This window comes from Mobula hypostoma, chromosome 7 (assembly GCF_963921235.1).
Source record: "Mobula hypostoma chromosome 7, sMobHyp1.1, whole genome shotgun sequence".
NCBI lineage: Eukaryota > Metazoa > Chordata > Chondrichthyes > Myliobatiformes > Myliobatidae > Mobula > Mobula hypostoma.
In genome coordinates, this window is record NC_086103.1 from 184,512,024 (window position 1) to 184,535,743 (window position 23,720).

Genomic DNA, 23,720 nt, shown 5'->3' on the forward strand with positions numbered 1-23,720 from the left:
GATTAGAAACCTGACTCCGTTTGTAGAAGGCATTACCCCAGAGGTTTACATACTATTTTTGAACCTAGACTGCGATTGTTTAAATAGTGTACTCAGTATTGACGAGAAGAGGTATAATTGCTTGTGTGTTATTATTTTAGGCGGATTGTGTTAAGATGAAGATCAGACCACATTTTATGAGTAATTAATGCAGAAAACCAGGTCATTGCAAAGAGTTCACAACTCTTCTTGCAATTTTTTCTTGTTCATATCATCTGTAGGCCTGGTCACAATGCCATCAATTCCATCATCAAAATCAATGACATATAACACCAATGTTGTTAAAAATGTTTATTTTAAACAGTTTTATACAATCATAATTAAATCATTTAAAATACAAAACTAAGTAAGAGGAAGATACACGCATGTGTATGCACCCTTCCCGCCTGTGTTCACTGTTCTTGTGATCTCCCACCACTACCAATACAGGAGGCAGTAGTGCGAGGGGCTGAGTTGGGACCGGGGGGGGGGGGCAAGCACACAAATAAACGTGTCATGATTTGCATTAAATATCAGAAATAAAGAAACTTCACAACTATCATATTGTAAAAGCAAATAAAAACAGAATCAAAATAATGAGGACTCCACACACACACAAACACACACACAAATACACACACAAACAAAACCCCTCACAGACTGGCAGTTCAAACTTCTTAATGCATATAAGAAGCATTTAAAATTGTTAAGGGGGATTCCTTAAGGTTGTTATAGTCTGGGGGAGGTAGTGCGGATCAGCTCCCACTATCTATTAAGCCTTTGACAATCAAGCCCAGCTCCTGGCCTTCACGTGTGACTTGGCTACTAAGCCTGATGGGACTGTTACTACTGACGGAAGGGGCAAAGGTGGGTTACTGGCATAAAACCAGTCACTTCAGGCAGATGGGGCTCGTCAGCCATGGTCGGCAGCTCATGCAGAAGGAAAACTCCGATCTCAGACCTCTGCTACATTGTGACTATACTTGCTGACGGGGAAGGCTTCATGAGTAAAACCCGAGAAAAACTCCAGAGCTGGAGTCTCTAAGGCAGTCCTACGTTGAGTTCAACACTGACTGGCAACTCCCGCGATGCTGCTGGTGCCAGACTGTATCGGACTCTGCTATTCCTTTGCACACGATATGGGGAGCCCGCTGCACGTGGGACAGTTTGCTCTTCATATTGTGCTGCCCTGGCCTGTGTATCGAACATAGATAGCTAGGAAGCAACATCCATCGCTGACCCCAACTAATGGAGAGCTTCCCGAGGGTCCTTAAAACTAAGAAAACAATGTTGGCTGAACTCAAGCTGAAGGACAGTTGTCACCATTGTCAGTTCTCTCAACATGGAATAGCAAAGCATTTAGTCCACATCACAGCTCCTCCACCGCTACAGTTTCCAATCACACCATGCATTGCAGGAACCCAGAATTCTCTCCTTAAGCAACTGAGAGCTGGGAGTGCAAGAACTGGAAGAGGGGACCAGCTGTAGTGTGTTTAAAAGTTTGCTGATGACACTGAACTGAGAGAAAAAGAAACCTGTGCAGCGGATGTGTTGAGTCTACAGAGGGATATGGATAGGTTAAGTGAGTGGGCAGAGATCTAGCAGAATGAGTACAGTGTTAGTAAATGTGAGGTCATCCACTTTGGAAGGAAAAAATTGAAGATCTGATTAATTAAATGGTGAAAAATTACAGCGTGCCCTGTGCAGAGGGACTTGGGAGTGCTCGTGTATGAATCAGAAAAGGTTGATTTGCAGGTGCAACAAGTTTATCAATAAAACAAACGGAATGTTGGCCTTCATTGGTAGAGTAATTGAACTTAAGAGCAGGGAGCTAATGCTGCAACTGTACAGGGTACTGGTGAGGCCGCACCTGGAGTACTGCGTGCAGTTTGGGTCTCATTACTTGAGAAAAGATGTACTGGCTTTGGAGATTGAATTGAGCTGAGAAGGGCTGGGGAGAGGCAGAATGGGAAGTTTCTGTTCTACTCCATTTTGCAAACAGATTATTGCCCCTGGTGAACTTACCCGGGAAGGGAATCTGGGGAATGGGAAGGGGTTTCTATTTGAATATTTGCTGAGCTTGAGACCGATGGTAATGTTTGTTTTCCCGCAGTGACTGAGCTAGTCCGGTGAGGGGACACAACAGACTCAATAAGCAGCAGTCAGGTGGAGGAGCACATTAAAGTGGAGCAGATCAACGTACTGGGCAAGAGGTTTAATACCACGAAACTCTGGGAGAGAATTGAATGCAGAACGCAGAATAACAAGGACACAAACAATTGGGCACAGGGCAGACTCAGAACCTGCATTAAAATGAGGGGAACACTGAAACACACCACAAAATGCTGGAGGAACTCAGCCAGTCAGGCAGCATCTATGGAGGGGAATAAATGGTCATGTTTTGGGCCAAGACCCCACATCAGGACAGGAAAGGAAGGGGGCAGAAGCCAAAATAGGAAAAGAGGCTGGAAGGGTTGTAACTGCGCCTGATGCCAGCCAGAGACCCCTCCACAAGGGACGGATGTTAGTGAAACACCCTCAGGTCAAACAACCACCCTGGCTCCCAGCAGAATCTTAGTTGGTTTCCAGTCATTGACCACTATAGAACAAAAACAAGTCCTTTGGACCATCTAGTCCCTGCCGAACAATGACTCTGCCTAGTCACATCCACCCGCACCTAGACCATAGCCCTCCACAGCTCTCCATTTTGGGTGAGGTACAGTCAGGCGGGGTAGGAGGGAGTTGCGTTTGAGATGGGAAAGGCAGAGAGAGTCTCCTTTGATTGCCAGTCTGTGCTCTGTGATATCGAAGCAGGCGAGTCTCCAACACCAGAAGGGCAACTCAGAGCACTGTTAAGGCATTCCTGATGAAAATACAGCTCCCTTCCATTGAGATGGGACCTCAGCCCCCTCTGCCAAAGGGAGCCCTGTTCCTGTGCTGTGCTGTTCTGTGCTCGAGAAAACTGGAGTCTTTTCAGAGATGTTTAAATAGGCACATGAATGTGAGGAAAATGGAAGGATATGAACAGAAGGGATTAGATTAATTGGCCATTTGATTACTAATTTAACTGTTTTGGCACAACATGTTCCTGCTCTATGTCCTACGATTCTCGGAACACTAATCGCCCGCTCTCTGCAAGTTGCTTTGGTGACCACTCCTTGTTGGCACTCGCGCACTTTCAGAAGACCCCACAACAGGAGAGCATTCTGACCAGCTGCATCACTGTCTGGTACGGAGGGGCCACTGCAGAGGATTGGAAAAAGCTGCAGATGGTCGTAGACTCCCCCAGCTCTACCCACCCCACCATCAAGGGCATCTTCAAGAAGCAGAACCTCAAGTGGGCAGCATTCATGGCAAAGGACCCCTACCATTCAGAACATGTCCTCTTCTCACTACCATCAGGGAACAGGCACAGGAGCCCGAGCAGCCACACTCAACGGTTTAGGAACAGCTCCTTCCTCTTGGCCATCAGATTTCTGAACAGACAACGAACACTGGCTCATCATTCCATTTAGTTGCAATAATTTTGTAAAGTTTTGATTTTTATGTCTTTGCACTGTACTCTTGTCATGAAACAACAAATTCCGTGTCTGTGATAATAAACCTGATTCTGGCTGAAGGTGTGAAGCTGGAGCAGTTTGAAGTCTTTAATGAAGGAGCCATCACAAGTGATGCTACTCAAAGCGAAGATCTGCTCTAAAGACAGTTGTATTGTAAGGCAGATGGCTTTATTTTCCTGACCAAATTCTTAAATTGCAAAGTCCTTTTATTTACATAAGCCTGAACAATAATATGTTTCCAAGAGCACAGGTTATAAAACACCAGGTGCTAAATGAGCCCTTCTCCAGGAGAAGGAAAACTCTGATCTCAAACCTTCGCTGCCTTGAGGCTATATTCACTCATGGGCAAGGCTTCAGGAGCAAATTCAGAGCCAAAGTCCAGAGCTGCAGTCCCTGAAGCAGTCTTATGCTGAGTCCTCCGCTGTTCCTTTCGATTCTTCAGCTGCATGGATGCATGGGCAACCACCGGCTCTCCATATTGCACTGCCCTGGTTTGCAACATCCATGGTCGACCCTGACCCACGGAGGGCCTACGAGATGAAATCACCTTGGCAGAGTGCCCTGCTGTTCCTCAGCGAGACATTCTCAACACTTCTGGAAAATGGATGTACGGCAGCTCTCTCTCCTATCTGGTGCCAACCTCAGGGTAGATATGCTGCAAAGTTCCCTCCACAGAGCCTGAGCAAACGTCTGACTGCAAAGTGGACAGGAACTGCACCAAAGTCACATTACAGTCCACACTGACCTGACCGCAGGGACGCTCCAAACACCTGGCCGGCAGGCAGTCCCAGCCCGTTTCTGTCCATCCTGTGAGCTGCAGCAGTGCTGCAGGACTGAGATGCATGCCTGGCAATTACTGTGAAGGAGGAGACAACTCCAGTAATCTCTCTCCACAACCCAACTCAACAGGCCAATACCCATCCATCAGCTTGTGGCCCAGAGCGGGGCCTTCTCACCTTCCCCACCACCAGCCAACTCTGCAACAGCAGCCTCCAGTTGAATATAAAGCACGAACTTGCTGTCAATCAGTGAGGGTAGCACGTCCAGCGTAACACTTTACAGTGCCAGCGACCCGGGTTCAACTTCTGCACGCCAAGTGTTTGTACGTTCTCCCCATGACTGCGTGGCTCTCCTCCGGGTGCTCCGATTTCCTCTCACATTCCAAAGGCGTACGGGTTAGTGGGCACGCTACGTTGGCGCAGGAAGCATGGTGACATTTGCAGGCTGTGCCAAGCATGTCCTCAGACTGTGTTGGTTCTTGGTGCAAACAGCGATATACAGGCGACAAGTAAAACTGATCTAGTGTGGGACCGGGCGGACTAACATGATGCCTACGCAGGAACTACTGTGAAGGGGGGAACAACTGCAGTAATCGCTCTCCACAGTGCTAACCCTGAGGTGAACACCTACCCATCAGCTTACAGCACCTGGCGGGACCCTCTTGACGTCTCCCGAATCCTCCCTTTCCCACCTCCAGACAACTCTGGAACAGCAATTCCCTGTCGATACAAGCAGGATAGAAAGCACAGTGCAGGCAGAGGACATGAGAGCCGGTGACTCCCCCAGATCAGCAAACTCTGGGGCCAGAAATCCATGCGAATCCTGGGGTCGATACTGAAGGTCGAAGGCCAAAGCCGGCATACCCGGAAGTCAGAGGCCTGATGTCCGTGAGTCTGTAGATCTGGGCCAAGGACCTGAGGTCAAAGGTCTGATGTCTACGCACCGGGAAGTTGGAGGGGCAGAGGCGGCCTGTCCTGGAGTCGGGGGGCCTGTCTGGGTGGGTGGGAAGGTGGTGAAGTGGCTTGTTTTGCTGTTATTTGTCTTGTTGTTGTTGCTACTTGTGTTCTGCTGAACAGTGTGGGCACGCTACACTGGCGCCAGAATATGTGGCACATCCTTGGCTATGTTGGTTGCTGACGCAAATGACGTAATTTCACTGTACGTTTCGATGTACGTGTGACAAAGACATGAATCTAGATCTGAAAACAGGATTATGCAGACAAAACAGCTTGGTCCCAAACATCAAAAACAGCATTCCCAATTCTTATCTGTCCGTGTTACTCTGTTTCAGCAGGGACTAAACGCACACATACAGTGACTGTGTATGGGGCATCCAGCACGGGGTGGCACCTCTGGTGCAGGGGCATATTGTGCCCATTCTGGGACAGCTCACTTGCCTTCAGGCCCGCCGGACACTCATCTCTCATGTGTGGTTCCTGTAGATGTTTGCATGCGATAATGGCCACACCCCGGCACACTGCTCCGACAGGCAGGCTAAGCTGGGTGAGAGCAGCCCATGGGTCTCAGACCAGTGAGACAGGGACCTGCCTGTCTGAGCACGTGAAGTCAGCTCTGGTGGACTGGACGGATGTGATCCACAGTGAGACCCAATGCTCCGGAAGGCAGTTCTGCAACGCTCGGTGGAGAGCAAGGGCTTTACAAGGCACAGAAGTAATCATGGTCACCCACTGTAACCGAGGAAGACCCCAGCTTGTGTCGACTGGACCCAGACTTCTGAGGTCGAGAGAGTGGAACAGTCCCAGTGTCACAGCTTTTCTACTTTAAGTACTCTCCCAAATGGGCTTCACGTCATTGTCGGGCATGACAACCACCACAGTAACAGTGATTGGACGGCTTTGTCACAGGTAGAGCAGGACGAATCCTTCAACCTGAGGAGCGAGCGATTCCCAGGACTTATTGTGGGCAGCAGTCCAAGGGGCATTGCTACGAGGGGAGGGGTAGTGTCTTGCCGCTGAAATCAAACACACCGGCGACTTCCCAGTGCTGAACTCCACTCTGGGTACCTGGTTTTGGGGGTGGGGGGAGGAAATCACCTCACAGACAGAACCCCCCCTACCACGCCTCCCCATCACCCCTCTCCCAAGCAAACCCTGCAGTGAGTGATCACACAGCCTGCTGTGGGTAGGAAGGATTGAGGAACAGAGCCAGCTAGAGGTGGCAGCTTCTGTAGTCTGCAGTATGGTTAGTCTTAGAATCAGTGCTTGGGGCAATAACGTCCCTCCTCTCTTGGACAGTCAGTTGTATTTAATGATTATCCTTTTCGTTGCTTCTCCAGAAGTTTTAGAAGCTGTTGGAAAAAAAACTCCCATAAGGCACTTTTTTTTTAATATATAAAGAAAGCAAAGCCCTGCAGCTCATTACTTTCCCATCTGCTGCAGGCTCTCCAGCAAAATATTCTTGTGGTTGATGTCTGTCACGCCAGCTTCTTCCAGGTCCTCCTTTGTGATGTCACTGTGGGGGCGAATCAGAAAACCGGAGTTAGTCATCAACCAGACATTCTGCAGATGCTGGAAATCTCCACCAACACAAAATACTCAGCAGATCACACTGATGGCTCCGGGCCTGAACTTTCTGTCTCACTGCTGCCGTCAGGAAGAAGGTACAGGAGCCTCAGGACCCACACCACCAGGTTCAGGAACAGTTATCACCCCTCAGCCAACAGGCTCCTGAACCAGAGTGGTCACTTCACTCAACTTCACTCTCCCCAACCTACAGACTCACTTTCAAGGACTTTTCATTTCACACTCTCAATATTTATTGCTGATTTATGATTATTTCCCCTTTTTTTCTTTTCATATTTACAAAATTTGTTGCTTTTGCACATTGGTTGTCTGTCCATACTGTTGTGTGCGGTCTTTCATTGATTCTATTGTATGAATGTCTGCAAGAAAATGAATCCTGTGCTTTGATAATAAATTTACTTTGCACTTTGGAGAAGATGTTTCCTGTAGTGGCCCAGTATACAAGTGTAAATGAGAATGAAATAATTGTTAATCTGGGTCCAATGCAGCATAAAATAAAACACTACGATAAAAAACACAATAATAAAAAGCACAATAAATATACAAGACAGTTTATATGCAGAGATTGATTGTATAGCCGTAAAGTGACGCTGGGCACAGGAGTGTCTGTACATAAGGTGACTCTGACAGGAAGTGATAAAGTAGTGGTGGTTGGAGGTGTGGAGGGGTGGGTTAGTGGGTGGAGGTGTTGATCACCCTTGCTGCTTGGGTTTTTGAGTCCGGTGATCCTGGCATCAGAAAGTTGATCCTAGTTTATACCCAATTTGTCAAATGGAGTTCAATCCGGAAAAAGTGTGAAGTGATTCAATTTGAAATGCCGAACTTGAAGGCAGAAAACAGGGTTAATGCCAGGATTCTTAGCAGTGTGCAGGCACAGAAGGATCTTGGGGTCCACATCCACAGGTCCCTCAAAGTTACCATGCAAATTAAAAGGGTGCTTAAGAAGGCATATGGTGTTATTTTATTACTTTAGTGATACAGCGCAGAATAGGCTCTTCTGACCCAAAGAGCCACACCAACTAGCAACCCACCCATTTGTTTTCTGTTGTTCCTTTCTGCGCCTTGTGGTGTTTCGGGTGGTAACCTTGCTGTCTCATTAGCATTTGTCTATTTTTTTTAACCAGTTGCTGGTTCGATGCTCAACCCAGCACAGGTGGAAAGCCACCAAGAACCCTGCTGGATTCCCGGGGTCACTCGTCTTAAAGTCCACTACGGATACCAGTACACCACCAGCTACCAGCAACCCACCTACTTCACCCTAGCCTAATCACAGGGCAATTTACAAATCCAATTAATCTACAAACTGGTACATCTTTTGACTGTGGGAGGAAACCTTAGTACCTTGTAGCATTTTGCATGCCACAGTCCTAAGGAGACACCGGATTGCATGGAGGGAGAGAGAGTTTAAACGAAGTGAGTGGGGGCAGTTGGCACTTTTTGTGCGCCACAGACCCAAGGAGACACCAGATTATTTATAATTAGGCGCTAAAATGAAATTATGTTTAAGCAGAACGGCTATTGTGGGGGTGTGTGAGTGGGTCAATGTTGGAGTGGGGAGTTGAGGCTTTGGCAAGAAGAGGCGTGGGTCATAGTTAGATTTTTTTCATTAGTTATTCTTTCTTTCTTATTGTGCATTTCGAGCGGAGGGGATGTCAGGCAGGATAGTGGAATGCTCCTCCTGTGGGATGTGAGAGGGCGGGGAGACCTCCAGTGTCCCTAATGACTTCACCTGCAAGAAGTGCATCGAGCTGCAGCTCCTAACAGAATGTGCTAAGGAGCTGGGAGCTGGAACTGGGTGAACTCCGGTTCATCTGGGAGAGGGAGGAGCTGATAGGCAGGGCACACAGGGAGGTCGCTACACCCAAGGTGCAGGACAGAAAAGGACATAGTCAGCTAGTGCAGAGCACCCCCGTGGCCGATCTCCTAAACGACAGGATACTGTTTGGGGAGGGTGGAGAAAGGGAGGGGGAAGACCTTGCAGAGGAAAGCCACTGTGGTTAGATTTCTGGCACCGTGGCTCAGAAAGGGACAGAAGTGAGCTATAGTGATAGGGGATTTGTTGGTTAGGGTAACTGAAAGGAGACTCTGTGAACAAAAACAAGATTCCTGGATAGTTTATTGCCTCACGGGTGCCAGGGTTCAGAGACGTCTTAGTTTGAGTCCACAACGTTCTTAAGTGGGAGGGTGAGCAACCAGAGGTCGTGGTCTATATCGGCACCAATGACTTGGGTAGGAGGGGTGACAAGGTCTGGCAAGGTGAGTTCAGGGAGTTAGGCGCTAAGTTAAAGGGTAGGACCTCCAGGGTTGTGATCTCAGAACCGCTAGTGTGCCATGTGCTAGTGAGACCAGAAACAGGAAGATCATGCAGTTTACCATGTGACTAAGGAGATGGTGCAGGAGTGAGAGCTTTAGACTTTTGGATCATTGGACTCTCTTCCAGGGAAGATGGGACTGATGCAGAGGGCAGGGCTTGCACCTGAACTGGGGGGGGGGGGGGGGGAATCTAATATCCTACACTTCAAACTCAATTTATTATCAAAGTACATTTATGTCACCATATACAATCCTGAGATTCAATTGCTTGTGGGCATAGTCAATAAATCCAATAACAGTAATAGAATCAATGAAAGACCGCACCAACGTGGCGTTCAACCAGGGTGCAAAAGACAACACTGTGCAAATACAAAAACATAGAAAAAATATTATTAATAGTAATAACAATAAATGTAGATGTGTGAAATGGTCAGCATAGATGTGGTGGGCTGAAGGGCCTGTTCCCGTGTTGTGTGACTGTCCGCCTTGCCTTTCTGTCAAAGTGGTGATCATGATCATGGGCTACTGTGACCTGGGACATCACAGGCATTAAATCAAACACTGGGGCCTTGTTACACCAGCACATTTGTCTGTCTGTCTATCAATTGATCATCTATCTATCAACCTGTCTACATATCTGTTCAAAGGTACAGCGCAGAACATGGTCTTCTGGACCACCAAGCCCAGCTGCCCAGCAACCCACCTATTTAACCCAAGCCTAACCACAGGATAATTTACCAATTAACCTACTAACCGATACATCTTTGAGCTACAGGAGGAAATCCACCCATTCCACAGGGAGGACATACAAACTCCTTACAGGTGATGTTGGAATTGAACTCCAAACTCCAGCACCCTGAGCTGTAAGAGTGATGCCTAACCGCTATACTACCGTGGCACCCCAAATTAGTGCCGGCGGACGAGAGGTTACCTCTGCCCAGTCGAGGAGAGGGACACAATCCTGCAGTGCAGACGCCTACCTCAGGAATTCCAGATCGTCCCAGCCGTTGCGGACCAGACCATCCTCATACCTCTCCAAGCCCAGACGGCGTAACCAGTTCCCCACACTGGAGTCGTGAGACAGGCTGGAGCTGGTGCTGCTTGCTTGGCACGAGGCCTGTGGGATCGAACAGGATAAGGGTCACTCAAGATTCAAAACCGTTTATTGTCATTCTTCAGTAAAGGAGAATGAAATGATTCTTACTCCAGATTCAGTACAGCACAAAACCAAAAACACAAGAAGCATAAAGGACACAATAAATATTTATTTATTTAGCAATTCCGGACACACAGCAACCCATCAATTTAACCTGAACCTAATCACAGGAAAATTTACAATGACCTACTAACCGGTATGCTTTTGGACTGTGGGAGGAAACCAGAGCACCCGGAGGAAACCCACGCGGTTACAGAAAGGAGCATAGAGAAACGTGCTTACAGTGGACACCAGAATTGAACTCCGATGTCCCGAGCTGTAATAACATCATGGTAACTGCTACGCTTCCGTGATTTTTAAATATAAAAGAAGTCCTATAAAAGACAATGTACAAGTAACTGTAATGTGGCAGTGCATGGGGTAGGATGAAGAGGGCTGAGGGTTTGTGCAGAGGAGTGGCCAGTGTGCACGTAGTGGTGAAGGGGTGGGTTAGTGGGTGGAGGTGTTGATCAGCCTTACTGCTTGGGGAAAGTAACTGTTTTTGAGTCTGGTGGTCCTGGTGTGGATGCTACGTAGCCTCCTCCCTGATGGGAGTGGGACAAACAGTTTATGAGCAGGGTGGGCGGGATCCAAGATTTTACCGGCCCTTTTTCAGCAATTTTCTGTATATATGTCCTTGATGGCAGGTAGGCGGGTGCTGATGATGCACTGGGCAGCTTTGACTACCCGTTGTAGAGGCTTCCTGTCTGTCACAGTGCAGTTTCCGTACCATGTTAGCAGCCTGTTAGGATGCTCTCTACTGCACAGCTCTCGGTCTTGAGCACTGACATGCACAGACCAGCTCTCTTCAGCCTCCTTGGAAAGTAGAGAGGATGATGGCTTCAACAGCTGGCAATTTGATCCAAGCGCCTTGGTTGGGGTGGGCAAAGCTCCCACAGTAGAAAAGCAGTGAGTGCCCATCGGCTTCAGCCACAGAGCTGGAAGGTTGATGCCTGTTCAAATGATTTGTTATACTTTTTATTTAGAAATACAGTCGGTAACAGGCCCTTCCAGCCCAGCGAGCCCTCCTCACCCAATGACACCCCTGTGGCCAACTAACCTACCAACCGTACATCTTTGGATTGTGGGAGGAAACCAGAGCACCCGGAGGAAACCCACGCAGCCACATGGAGAATGTATAAGCTTCTTAAAGACAGCAATGGGAATTGACCCTGGGTTGCTGGTGCTGTAAAAGCATAACACCAACCGCTATGCTCCCAAAGGAAAGGCATCTCCTGAATTCATTAAAATCAACGTTGAGAAATGATTCACACAGGAGGTTCAGCAGATGCTGGAAATGCAGAGTAACACACACAAAATGCTGGAGGAACTCAGCAGGTCAGGCAGCACCTGTGGAGAGCAACCCTGCATCTGGACTGAAAAGGAAGGGGGTAGAAGCCAAAGGGGAAGGGGAAGGAGAGCATCAGAGATGATTCCCCTCTGTGGAGGGGAAGAATCTCGGCCCAAAATGTCAACTGTTTATTCCTGTCCATAGATGTGCCTGATCTGCTGAGCTCCCCCAGCATTTGGTGGGTTAGTCTGAAGTTACATCACCATATTTGAAATAAGTATACCCTAGATGGGATTTGAACCCACAACCCCAATGAAGGGGCCAATGCCTTTATTAGGCCACTTCATTCCCCCTCCCCCAACAGCATAGACCACAGAACAATGTGCCAGAGAACTCCTGAGGCTGCTGGGGTGTATCATGAAACCATAAGATATAGGAGAATGAGGCCATTCAGCCCATTGAGTCTGCTCCACCATTCCATCATGGCTGATTTATTATCCTTCTCAAACCCATTTTCCAGCCTTCTCCCTGTAACCTTTGACGCCCCAACTCTTCAAGAACCTATCAACCTCCGTCTCAATGGCTTGGCCTCCATGGCTGCCTATGGCAAAGAATTCCCCAGTTTCACTCCCCCAGCCAAGGAAATTCCTCCTCATCTCCATGCTAAAAGGACGCCCCTCTATTCTGCGGCTGTGTCTTAGACTCCCCCACCACAGAAACATCCTCTCCACATATCCTGACAATCTTACCTCCTCTGCCATATCTTCTTCGATGCTCTCCTTGATGGAGCGAGGGGGGAAGGCAGCAGGGCGGCTGTAGTCAGGGAGGAACGGTCGGTGGGGTTGACCTTTCACTGGCAGTGGGGGGTTCCTCATGGGGGGCTCCGCCTTGACCCCCGGGTAGTCCACCTCGCTGAGGCTCTTGGCCATCTGCAGGGCGGAATAGGAGTGATCATCGACAGCCCCCTGGTAGGCCGGGCCGCAGTGGTTGGTCATGTAGGGAGGCAGCAGCTGCCCCGTGCCGGGGGACAGTTGGCTCTTGGGGTGAGGTTTGGGTGGGAAGGGGGCTTTGGTATCCAAGGGGTCTGTGGGGTACCGGTGCTTGCCGCTGGGGTTCCTCAGGCTGGGCTCATCCTTGGACCTCTGTCTTTGGACCTCCTTTGAGGTGGCGTAGAAAGGATTATCAATCACGTCCATCTCAGCTGACTTGGGCAGGGGCGGAGGGGGGTAGTCGGGTGGCGGCCGGTTGAGGGTCAGGCCCTCGTCGTCCGAGAGCGAGGCCTCTTCGCTGGCCAGGGGAGGGCGGGCTGACGGTTGCCGTTTCTTGTCGTGTAGGCCCAGAGTGGTGTGGCCTTTGGTTTTCTGAGGAGCTTTCACGGCGCCCGAGACCTGGTGGTCGGGGGATAGAGGCACTCCCTCCAGCATATAGTAGGCAGGATTGTTGAAGCTGTTCTTGGAGCACAGTGCGTCTGCGTCAGAGTGCGCCTCCCCCTGTTTGGTCCTGGAAGAAACATCCCAGAGATCAGAGCAAGTTCAAAGTTCAAAAAAACATTCATTATCAGAGTTACAGATGTCACCATATACATTGCATTCTGGTTCAATAGACAATAGGTGCAGGAGTAGGCCATTCGGCCCTTCGAGCCAGCACCACCATTCACTGTGATCATGGCTGATCATCCACCATCTGTATCCAGTTCCTGCCTTATCCCCATAACCTTTGATTCCGCTATCTTTAAGAGCTCTGTCCATCTCTTTCTTGAAAGCATCCAGAGACTTGGCCTCCACTGCCTTCTGGGGCAGAGCATTTCATATATCCACCACTCTCTGGGTGAAAAAGTTTTTCCTCAACTCCATTCTAAATGGCCTACCCCTTATTCTTAAACTGTGGCCTCTGGTTCTGGACTCACCCATCAGCGGGAATATGCTTCCTGCCTGCAGCGTGTCCAATCCCTTAATAATTTTATATGTTTCAATCAGATCCCCTCCCAGCTTTCTAACTTCCAGAGTATACAAGCCTAGTCGCTCCAATCTTGGTTCACTGGGCCATTGGTTAATTGGGCAGCTGTTTATTTGGGACAACTCTTAAAGAACAAAACTGAGGAAATAGCCAGAATTCCCTTCATTTATTTGGAACACTCTGCCACTTAATTGGGACAGGAGTCTGTTGCCGAACAGTTTCTATCTAATGTCAGTCTTGTACACTTGTGTGGCCATTAGACACTACGTCGTGCTTACAGGGAACTGCTTTTAAACAGCGTCAAAAAAGCAGTGATTTTTGTCACTGATAGTTGGGGAGAAATAAGCAGTAAAACAATTCAGAACTATTTCATTCACTGCGGTTTCAAGCATTCAGGCTTGGAGATACCGGAAACAGTAGGGAGTGAGAAGGAAACAATTTCGCTATTTTAGGCACAACAAAGAATTTGAAGGTATTGGCAATCATTTTGAATGTGATAATGAAAATGAAGATTTGAAGGATGCAATCATAAGAACATGACAGCAAACACTAGATAAGTTTCTCTGTTGATAACTATTAAGAACTAATACACAGTTTTAAAACACTGTAGTAGAATTAGTTTTCTAATTTATTCTGTATTTCCTTAAAATACATAATTTGTTACTCAGTTAAACTGTAGTTTGCCTTTTTAAAAATATATTTTAACTACTTCCTAGAAATTAGGCCAGCCACTTAATTGGACCAAAATGTACTGGTCCTGATGTGTCTCAATTAACCGGAATCCATTGCATTACCCTGAGGTTCACTTTCCTGCAGATGCTCACAGTAAAATAAAGAAATACAATAGAATTTAGGGAAAACCCTATATGAGTTATAGACAGAGGTTGAGTAGGTTCGGACTTTATTCCCTGGAGCGTAGGAGAGTAAGAGGAGATTTGATAGAGGTATACACAATTATGAGGGGTATAGATAATAAATGCAAGCAGGCTTTTTCCACTGAGGCTGGGAGGGACTACAACCAGAGGTTGTAGGTTAAGGGTGAAGGGTGAAAAATTTAAGGGGAACATGAGGGGAAATGTCTTCACTCAGAGGGTGAGAGTGTGGAACAAGTGGTGGATGCAGGTTTGATTTCAGCATCTAAGACAATCTTGGACAAGTACATGGTTGGGAGAGGTACGGAGGGTTATGGTCCAGTGAGGGTCGATGGGACCAGGCAAAATACCAGTTTGGTATGGTCTAGAATGGCTTAAAGGCCCGTTTCTATGATGTGGTTTTTTATGACTCTAAACTAAGGGTGACAAGCAACCAATGTGCAAAAGAAGACAAACTTTGCAAATAAAAAAAATACTGAGAACACGAGTTGTAAAGATTAGGTTTATTATCAATGATACATGTTGTGAAATGTATTGGTTTATGGCAGCAGTGCAGTGCAATACACAAAAATTACAATAAGAAATATATATCTAAAAAAACAAATAAGTAGGGTAAAAGAGGGCAGAAAGATATTGAGGTGGTGTTCATGGGCTCATTGTCCATTCAGAAAGGGGGAAGAAACTGTTCCTGAATCGTTGAGTGTGTGCTTTCAGGCTCCTGTACCTCCTCCCTGATAGTGGCAATGAGGAGAGGGCATGTCTTGGGTGATGGGGGTCTTTAATGATTGACACGGCCTTTTACAGAAAACATGAGTTGTAGACTCCTTGAAAGCATGTCTGTAGGCTGTGGAATCAGTTCAGAGTTGAGGTGAGTGAAGTTACCCATGCTAGTTCAAGAGCCATTGGCCATAAGACTTAGGAGCATCAAGTCTGCTCCATGATTCAATCATGCCTGATCCTCTTTTCTTCCCCCTCCCTCAGTCCCACTCCTTGGCCTTTTCCCTGTAACCTTTGATGCCGTGTCCAATCAAGAACCTATCAAGCTCTGTCTTAAATAGACCCAATGACCTGGCCTCCACAGCTGCATGTGGCAATAAACTCCACAAATTCACCACCCTTTGGCTAAAGAAATTTCTCCGCATCTCTGTTTTGAATGGACGCCTCTCTACCCTGGGGCTGTGCCCTCTTGTCTTAGACTCCTCCACCACGGGAAATATCCTTTCCACATCTACTCTGTCTGGGCCTTTCAACATTAGAAAGGTTTCAATGAGATCCCCGCCATCCTTCTAACCTCCAGTGAATACAGACCCAGAGACATCAACGTTCCTCGTATGATAACCCTTTCATTCCTGGAATCATCCTTGTGAACCCTCTCCAATGCCTGCACATCCAAGGAGCCCAAAACTATTCACCAGTGCATTATAAAGCCTCAGCATCACATCCTTGCTCTTGTATTCTGGACCTCTTGAAATGAATGCTAACATGGCATTTGCCTTCCTCACCACTGACTCAACCTGCAAGTTAACCTTTAGGGTGTTCTAAAGCACTAGGCCGCAACAAATCCACCAGCTCCTATCGTCATGGTTTCCATGCCATTGGAATCAGTTGGTTGATTTGTGAAGTATCGTGTGCTTCTTGGAGTGAAACATCAAGTACACGTTAAACAAATACACACACAGGTGTCTTCACTCTGTGGGTCACTTCTTCAGATTTTTGGATTTTCTCCCCATTTAGAAAATAGTCTGCACATTTATTTCTACTACCAAAGTGCATGACCATGCACTTTCCAACATTGTATTTCATTTGCCACTTTCTTGCCCATTCTCCTAATCTGTCTAAGCCCTTTGCAGACTACCTGTTTCCTCAGCACTAACTGCCCCTCCACCAACTTTCGTATCATCTGCAAACTTGGCAACAAAGCCATCTATTCTACCATCTAAATCATTTATATACAGCATAAAAAGAAGCGGTCCCAACACCGACCTCTGTAGAACACCACTAGTCACTGGCAGCCAAACAGAAAAAGATCCTTTTATTCCCACTCACTGCCTCCTACCAATCAGCCAATGCTCTATCCATGCAGGTAACTTTCCTGTAATACCATGGTAAGCAGCCTCACGTGTGGCACCTTGTCAAAGGCCTTCTGAAAGTCCAAATATACAACATCCACTGCATCCCCTTTATCTATCCTACTTGTAATCTTCTCAAAGAATTCCAACAGGTTCATCAGGCAGGATTTTCCCTGAAGGAAACCATGCTGACTTTGTACTATCTTGTCCTGTATCACAAAGTACTCCATCACCTCATCCTTAACAATTGACTCCATCGTCTTCCCAACTACTGAGGTCAGGCTAACTGGTCTATAATTTGCTTTCTGCTGCCTTCCTCCTTTCATAAAGAGTGGAGTGACATTTGCAATTTTCCAGTCCTCTGGCACCATGCCAGAGTCCAATGATTTTGAAAGGTTACTACTAATGCCTCCACAATCTCTAACGCTACCTCTTTCAAAACCCTAGAGTGCAGTTCATCTGATCCGGGTGACATGTACTCTCAGGTCTTTCAGCTTTTTCAGCACCTTCTCCCTTGTAACAGTAACCACACTCCTACTCTTCAACACCTGGCACACTGCTAGTGTCCTCCACAGTGAAGACTGATGCAAAATACTCACCCTTCTGTCCCCTTTGCCCCGATACCCCTTCTGCCCTCAAACATTCCCCTCCATGTCCTCCATCTCTAATACCCCGTCAACTCCACCCAATACCGCACTTCCTCCCCTCCATCCCTGAAAACCCTCTTCAATCCTGAATATCCCCCTCCGAGCATGAATCTTCCCTTCTGTTCCCAACCACCCCTGAACTCCTCCCTCATCCTCTCTGCCCGACACTGCCCGCTGTCGACACTGCCCGACACCACCACCCCAGACCCTCTCCATCCCCTTTGCCCCTAAAACTCTGCAACCTCCTCTGGCCTTAAAACCCTGTCCCCCCCATTCCTGACCACCCACCCATCCCACCCCCCATACCTGTCTTCCGCAGCTACTGCAGGGAGCAGTGCAGGTGAACGCCCAGCCGGCAGGGGGCACGGTTTCTCTGGCTCTTCGCTCTGTTTCCCAAGCTGTGGCCCGGACGTCTCAGGAGATACCGGCTTCTTCAAATTCCCCCTGAAAAGCAACATCTAAACATTAAAAACTTCAAATATTAGCTTTATTTGTACGTGTACATCAAAACATGGGGTGTATGGGATGTGCAGGGAGGGGTATGGGACAGATGAAGGGGCTTGCCGTGTCCATTCTGGGGCAACTCACTCACCTTAGGCCCCCACCAGACACTCAGCTCTCACCTGTGGCTCCCAGTAACTGTCTGCATGTGACAGCGGCCACACCCCAGTACACTGCCTCGACAGGCAGGCTAACCAGGTGACAGCAGCTGGTGGGCTCGTGCCTGCAGACTGGCAGATAAGATCTACAGTGAGATACAACGGGCAGGAAGATGGTTCTACAACGCCCCATGGAGAGCGACGGGCATGACAAGGCACAGAACATATCATGGTCATCCACTGCAACCAAGACCCCAGTTATAACGGCTACTGGATCTGGACTTCTGAGGCTGAGAGAGTGGAACTGTCCCAGTGCAATAGCTTTTCCACGTTAAAATCTCTCCCTCACAGGTCTCCTGTCATTGTTGGATACGAGAGACATCCAACACCACAAAACATACAGGTTGTGTCAATGACCAACACAGTCTGAGGATCGCACTGGGCGAGTGTGGCCACACTTCCAGTGCCAACGTAACATGCCCACCACTCACCGAGCCGAACCCGTACGTCACGGTTGGACAATGAACAATTGCCAAGGGAGCTCAGCAGCTCAAGAAGCTTCTGTCAGGGGAAAGTGAAGTGCGGACGTTTCTGATCAAGACCATACATCAGGATGAGCATGGAGAGGGAAGATGATTGGGAATAAGGGGAGAGGCGAGTCAGGAACCAATAGGCGATTGGTGGACTGGGAAGTGGCGAGGGATAAAAAGACCGAGAAAGATTAGTTTTATTTGTCACGTGTACATTGAAACACACAGTGAACTGTGTCATTTGCATCACTCACCACCGCAGTCTGAGGATGTGCTGGGGGCAGCCCACAAGTGTCACCCCAACATACTAAGATGAAGGAAAGGCAGATATATTGTCTATGTGTACTGCAACACAGCCTTTGGCTAAGTCCCACGTGGGAGGGCGATGAAGAAGGTTCAGATGCTTGGCATTCAGGATGAGACAGTAAATTGAATTAGACATTGGCTTCACAGGAAAAGCCAGAGACTGGTTGCCTCTTTGATTGGAGGCCTGCGATTAGTAGTGTGTCACAGGGACTGGTGTTGGGTCCGTTATCGCTCGTCATCAGCAACTTTGCAAGATTGGAGATGGAGTGGACAGCGAGGAAGCCTATCGAAGCTTGCAGTGCTTCTGGAAAAATGGCAGATAGAAGCATGAGGTTTTGCACTCTGAGAGGACAAAGCAGGGTAGGACTTGCACAGTGAGTGGCAAGACACTGAGGAGTGTGGTAGAACAAAGGGATCTGGGAATACAGGTCCATAATTCTTTGAAAGTGACGTCACAGGTCGATAAAGTTGTTAAGACAGCTTTGAGCACATTGGCCTTCATAAATCAAAGTAATGAGTACAGGGGATGGGATGTTATATTGCAAGTTGAAAAAGACATTGGTGAGGCCTAATTTAGAGTATTGTATGCAGATTCTAGTCAACTACTTGACAGGAAAGATATCAATAAAATTGAAAGCGTGCAGAGAAAACTGACAAGGGTGTTGCCAGGACTTGATTTATAGGGAAAAGTTGAACAGGTTTGGACTTTATTCCCTGGTGTGCAGAAGAATGAGGGGAGATTTGATAGGGGTGTACGTGTTGGCGCGTGGCCAAGTGGTTAAGGCGTCGGTCTAGTGATCTGAAGGTCGCTAATTCAAGCCTTAGCTGAGGCAGCGTGTTGTGTCCTTGAGCAAGGCACTTCACCACATATTGCTCTGCGACGACACCGGTGCCAAGCTTTATCAGCCCTAGTGCCCTTCCCTTGGACAACATCGGTGGCATGGAGAGGGGAGACTTGCAGCATGGGCAACTGCCGGTCTTCCATACAACCTCGCCCAGGCCTGCACCCTGGAAACCTTCCATAGTCATAGTCATACTTTATTGATCCCGGGGGAAATTGGTTTTCGTTACAGTTGCACCATAAATAATAAATAGTAATAGAACCATAATTAGTTAAATAGTAATATGTAAATTATGCCAGGAAATAAGTCCAGGACCAGCCTATTGGCTCAGGGTGTCTGACCCGCCAAGGGAGGAGTTGTAAAGTTTGATGGCCACAGGCAGGAACGACTTCCTATGATGCTCTGTGTTGCATCTCAGTGGAATGAGTCTCTGGCTGAATGTACTCCTGTGCCCACCCAGTCCATTATGTAGTGGATGGGAGACATTGTCCAAGATGGCATGCAACTTGGACAGCATCCTCTTTTCAGACACCACCGTCAGAGAGGTGCAAGGTGCAAATCCATGGTCTCATGAGACTAATGGATGCCTATAATGTAATTATGAGTGGACAGACAGGGCCAATGCAAGCAGGATTCTTTCACTGAGGTTGAGCAAGACGAGAACTAGAGGTCATGGGTTAAGGGAGAAAGGTGAAATGTTGAAGGGGAACATGAGAGGCAACCTTCACTCAGAGGGTGGTGACAGTGTGGAACGAGCTGCCAGTGGAAGTGGTGGACACAGGTTTGAGTTTAACATTTAAAAGAAGTTTGGATAAGTACATGGATGAGAGGGGTGTGGAGAGCTATGGTCCAGGTGTAGGTTGATGGGGCCAGGCACAGTGATAGTTCAGCATGGACTAGATGGGCTGAAGGGCCTGTTTCTCTGCTGCATGCTCTGAGATTCTGTGACGACTGGAGAGATACTAATCCTCCTACTGATGCTCTCCATAAGGGTCATATTCTCTTCAACAAAGCTCTAGGTCGGAACTAGAAAGTGCAGAAACAACTTCAGGGTCAAACGCTGGCTCCCCTCCCCTCAGCTCCCAAACAGACGGGCACCATTGCCAAGGCAAACAGGCATTTCAATGCAAATGGCGGCCGTACTTCACATCCGGGTTCGATCGGCTCCCTGGTTTTCCCTTGGATGCTCCAGTCTCATCCTTGTCGACTCGAATCCATTCTGTAGTGAGGCAAAAGAGAGAGATTTGCTTTACATTCACAGGTTTTATTTTCCCACACCAATGGGTAAACAAGTGGCAGATGGTGAGATCCTTCTCCCTTCCACCCTGCCTGTGCATCTTGAGTACTGTAATCGCCCGTCTGTTACACAGAAGCCCAGCACCCGGGTCATACTCACTCCTCGATGTTGCCACCAGGTAGGAGGTACAGGAGCCTCACACCTCTAGGTTCAAAACCAGTTACTACCCCTCAACCACCAGGCATTTGAACCAGAGGGGATAATATAACTCACCCCGTCACTGAACCGGTCCCATTACCTATGGACTCACTTTTAAGGACTTGTCATCTAATGTTCTCAATATTTATTGTTTATTTATTATTATTCTTTTCTTTGCTTTTCGTATTTGCATACTGGTGGTTTGTCCATCCTGTCATGTGCGGTTTTTCATTGAGTCTACTGCGTTTCTTTGTATTTGCTGTGAATGCCAGGAAGAAAATGCAAAGCAGGATTGTATATGGTGACATATATGTACATTGATAATATATTTACTTTGACCTTTGGAAGAGGAAGTTAGGTAGCTCCCTCACCTACCAGCTGTACCTGCAAGGACTTGGACAGTAGGGTTGGGGGAACAGCACCACCCACAAGATTGGCTGCCCCCCAGGGCACACACCATCCCGATGTGGAGGAACCGTGTCTGCTGTAACCCCGGTCCCCAACACCACTGTGCGAACCTGTTCACCCCAGTGACAGGCAGCAATGAGGGTCTGCCTGTGACAACACTGGACAACACAGATTTTGCCTCCTGAATACTTTTGGGTATATCTTATGGATTGTGGGCTGCAGATCATGAAAATCACCATGAAATTTCCCTATCTCACACCAATTTTTAAAAATTGCCTATACTTGTTGTTTCTATTCATGATTCAAGTCAGAATAACTGGTGGCTAGATTAAGGAAGACATTTTTGTTGGTCCACAACTCAAACAAGTCATCAATGACAGGCAATTCGAAGAACTTCTTGTGGGACCAGAGAAAATCACATGGAAGACACTTACAGAAGTTTTTGAAAATTTTCTTGGCAACTACAGAGTACCACACTATGTGCAGCTGGTTGACAACATGCTTGAAGCATACAAAACCATGTCACTAAAGATTCATTTTCTGCATTCCCATTTAGACTTCTTCCCTGCTAATCTTGGTGCTGTCAGTGACGAACATGGTGAAAGGTTTCACGAGGACATTGTGGTGATGGTTCTGAAGAACGAGAGGATAAGACACGAGAGAATAGGATCAATCAAGTGTGACAGTGGAAAAGTGTGTAGGGAACCGGAGGAGATAGCAGTGGTACTTAATGTGCAGAGGTGCACATTCCTTTATCCGAAATTCTGAAATCCAAAAAGCTCGGAAAACCAAAGTTTTTTCGCCAACAGCTGACGTCACTCAGGTGTGACGTGGCAGCACTAGCAGAGGCCGTCAGACGTCAGTTGTGGCTCAGCGCTCGTACTGGTTACACGTGTGTTTGCTGTTCGCTGATATTTTGTGTTCACTGTTGACTTTGTGTTTAATTTCACTGTGAAAATGTCTAAAAGAGCTGCAGATACCCCTATGGGTAACAATGAGAAAAAGAGAAGGAAGCAGCTATCATTATCAATAACACAGAAAGTGGAGTTATTGCAGAAGCTTGATCGTGGTGTGTCTGTGTGGCGTCTTACTGAAGAAAATAGTGTCGGAACTACCACTGTATATGATTTAAACAAACAGAAAGACGAGTTACTGAAGTTTTATAGTGACAGTGACGTTCTACATTTATTCCAATAAGTCATCTAATACGTGTTTGATTCAGTTCATTTGAAGCTGCATATTTTTATGTTTTATTGAATGTTTTTGTTGGAAATAAAATTTCTTGTTACTATTCCCTAAACAATACAGTTTAACAATTGTTTACATAGCATTTACACTGTATTAGGTATTATAAGTAATCTAGAGATGATATAAAGTATACAGGAGGATGTGCGTCGGTTTGGTGCACCACTGGGTCCTAAAGTACACTGCACTGAGGTTAAATAAGGGATTTGTGCATACGTGTTTTTCGGTATCGGTGGCGGGGGATGGGGGGTCTGAAATCTGAAAAATTCTGAATTCTGAAATGCAACTGGCCACAAGGATTTCGGATAAGGGATTGTGGACCTGTACTTTCCTTCAGTATTCACTACAGAAAAGGATCTTGGTGATTGTAGGGATGATTTACAGTGGACTAAAAAGCTTGAGCATGTAGATATTAAGAAAGAGGATGTGCTGGAGCTTTTGGAAAGCATCAAGTTGGATAAGTCACCGGGACCGGATGACATGTACTCCAGGCTACTGTGGGAGGCGATGGAGGAGATTGCTGAGCCTCTGGTGATGATCTTTGCATCATCAATGGGGACGGGAGAGGTTCCAGAGGATTGGAGGGTTGTGGATGTTGTTCCATTATTCAAGAAAGGGAGTAGAGATAGCCCAGGAAATTATAGACCAGTGAGTCTTACTTCAGTGGTTGGTAAGTTGACGGAGAAGATCCTGAGAGGTAGGATTTATGAACATTTGGAGAGGCATAATATGATTAGAAATAGTCAGCATGGCTTTGTAAAAGGCAGGTCGTGCCTTACGAGCCTGACTGAATTTTTTGAGGATGTGACTAAACACGTTGATGAAGGCAGGGCAGTAGATGTAGTGTATACGGATTTCAGCAAGGCATTTAACAAGGCTTATTGAGAAAGTAAGGAGGCATGGGATCCAAGGGGGCATTGCTTTATGGATCTAGAACTGGCTTGCCCACAGAAGGCAAAGAGTGGTTGTAGACGGGTCATATTCTGCATGGAGGTCAGTCACCAATAGTGTGCCTCAGGGACCTGTTCTGGGACCCCTACTCTTCGTGATTTTTATAAATGACCTGGATAAGGAAGCAGAGGGATGGGTTAATAAATTTGCTAATGACACG

General features: G+C 47.3%; 1 protein-coding gene across 1 annotated transcript in view; it reads right to left on the reverse strand.

The window, feature by feature from the left end:
• Positions 1 to 331: 331 nt before the first annotated feature.
• Positions 332 to 23,720, reverse strand: part of inppl1a (inositol polyphosphate phosphatase-like 1a) — a 217,441-nt gene continuing 194,052 nt past the window's right edge. Inside the window, exons 24-28 of the mRNA XM_063054726.1 lie at positions 20,665 to 20,740; positions 17,551 to 17,688; positions 12,450 to 13,200; positions 10,195 to 10,331; positions 332 to 6,830 (exon numbers count right to left, since the gene is read on the reverse strand). Coding sequence (XP_062910796.1) covers positions 6,737 to 6,830; positions 10,195 to 10,331; positions 12,450 to 13,200; positions 17,551 to 17,688; positions 20,665 to 20,740 — 1,196 coding nt within the window. The 3' untranslated portion in view covers positions 332 to 6,736. The remainder of the gene's footprint in view (positions 6,831 to 10,194; positions 10,332 to 12,449; positions 13,201 to 17,550; positions 17,689 to 20,664; positions 20,741 to 23,720) is intronic.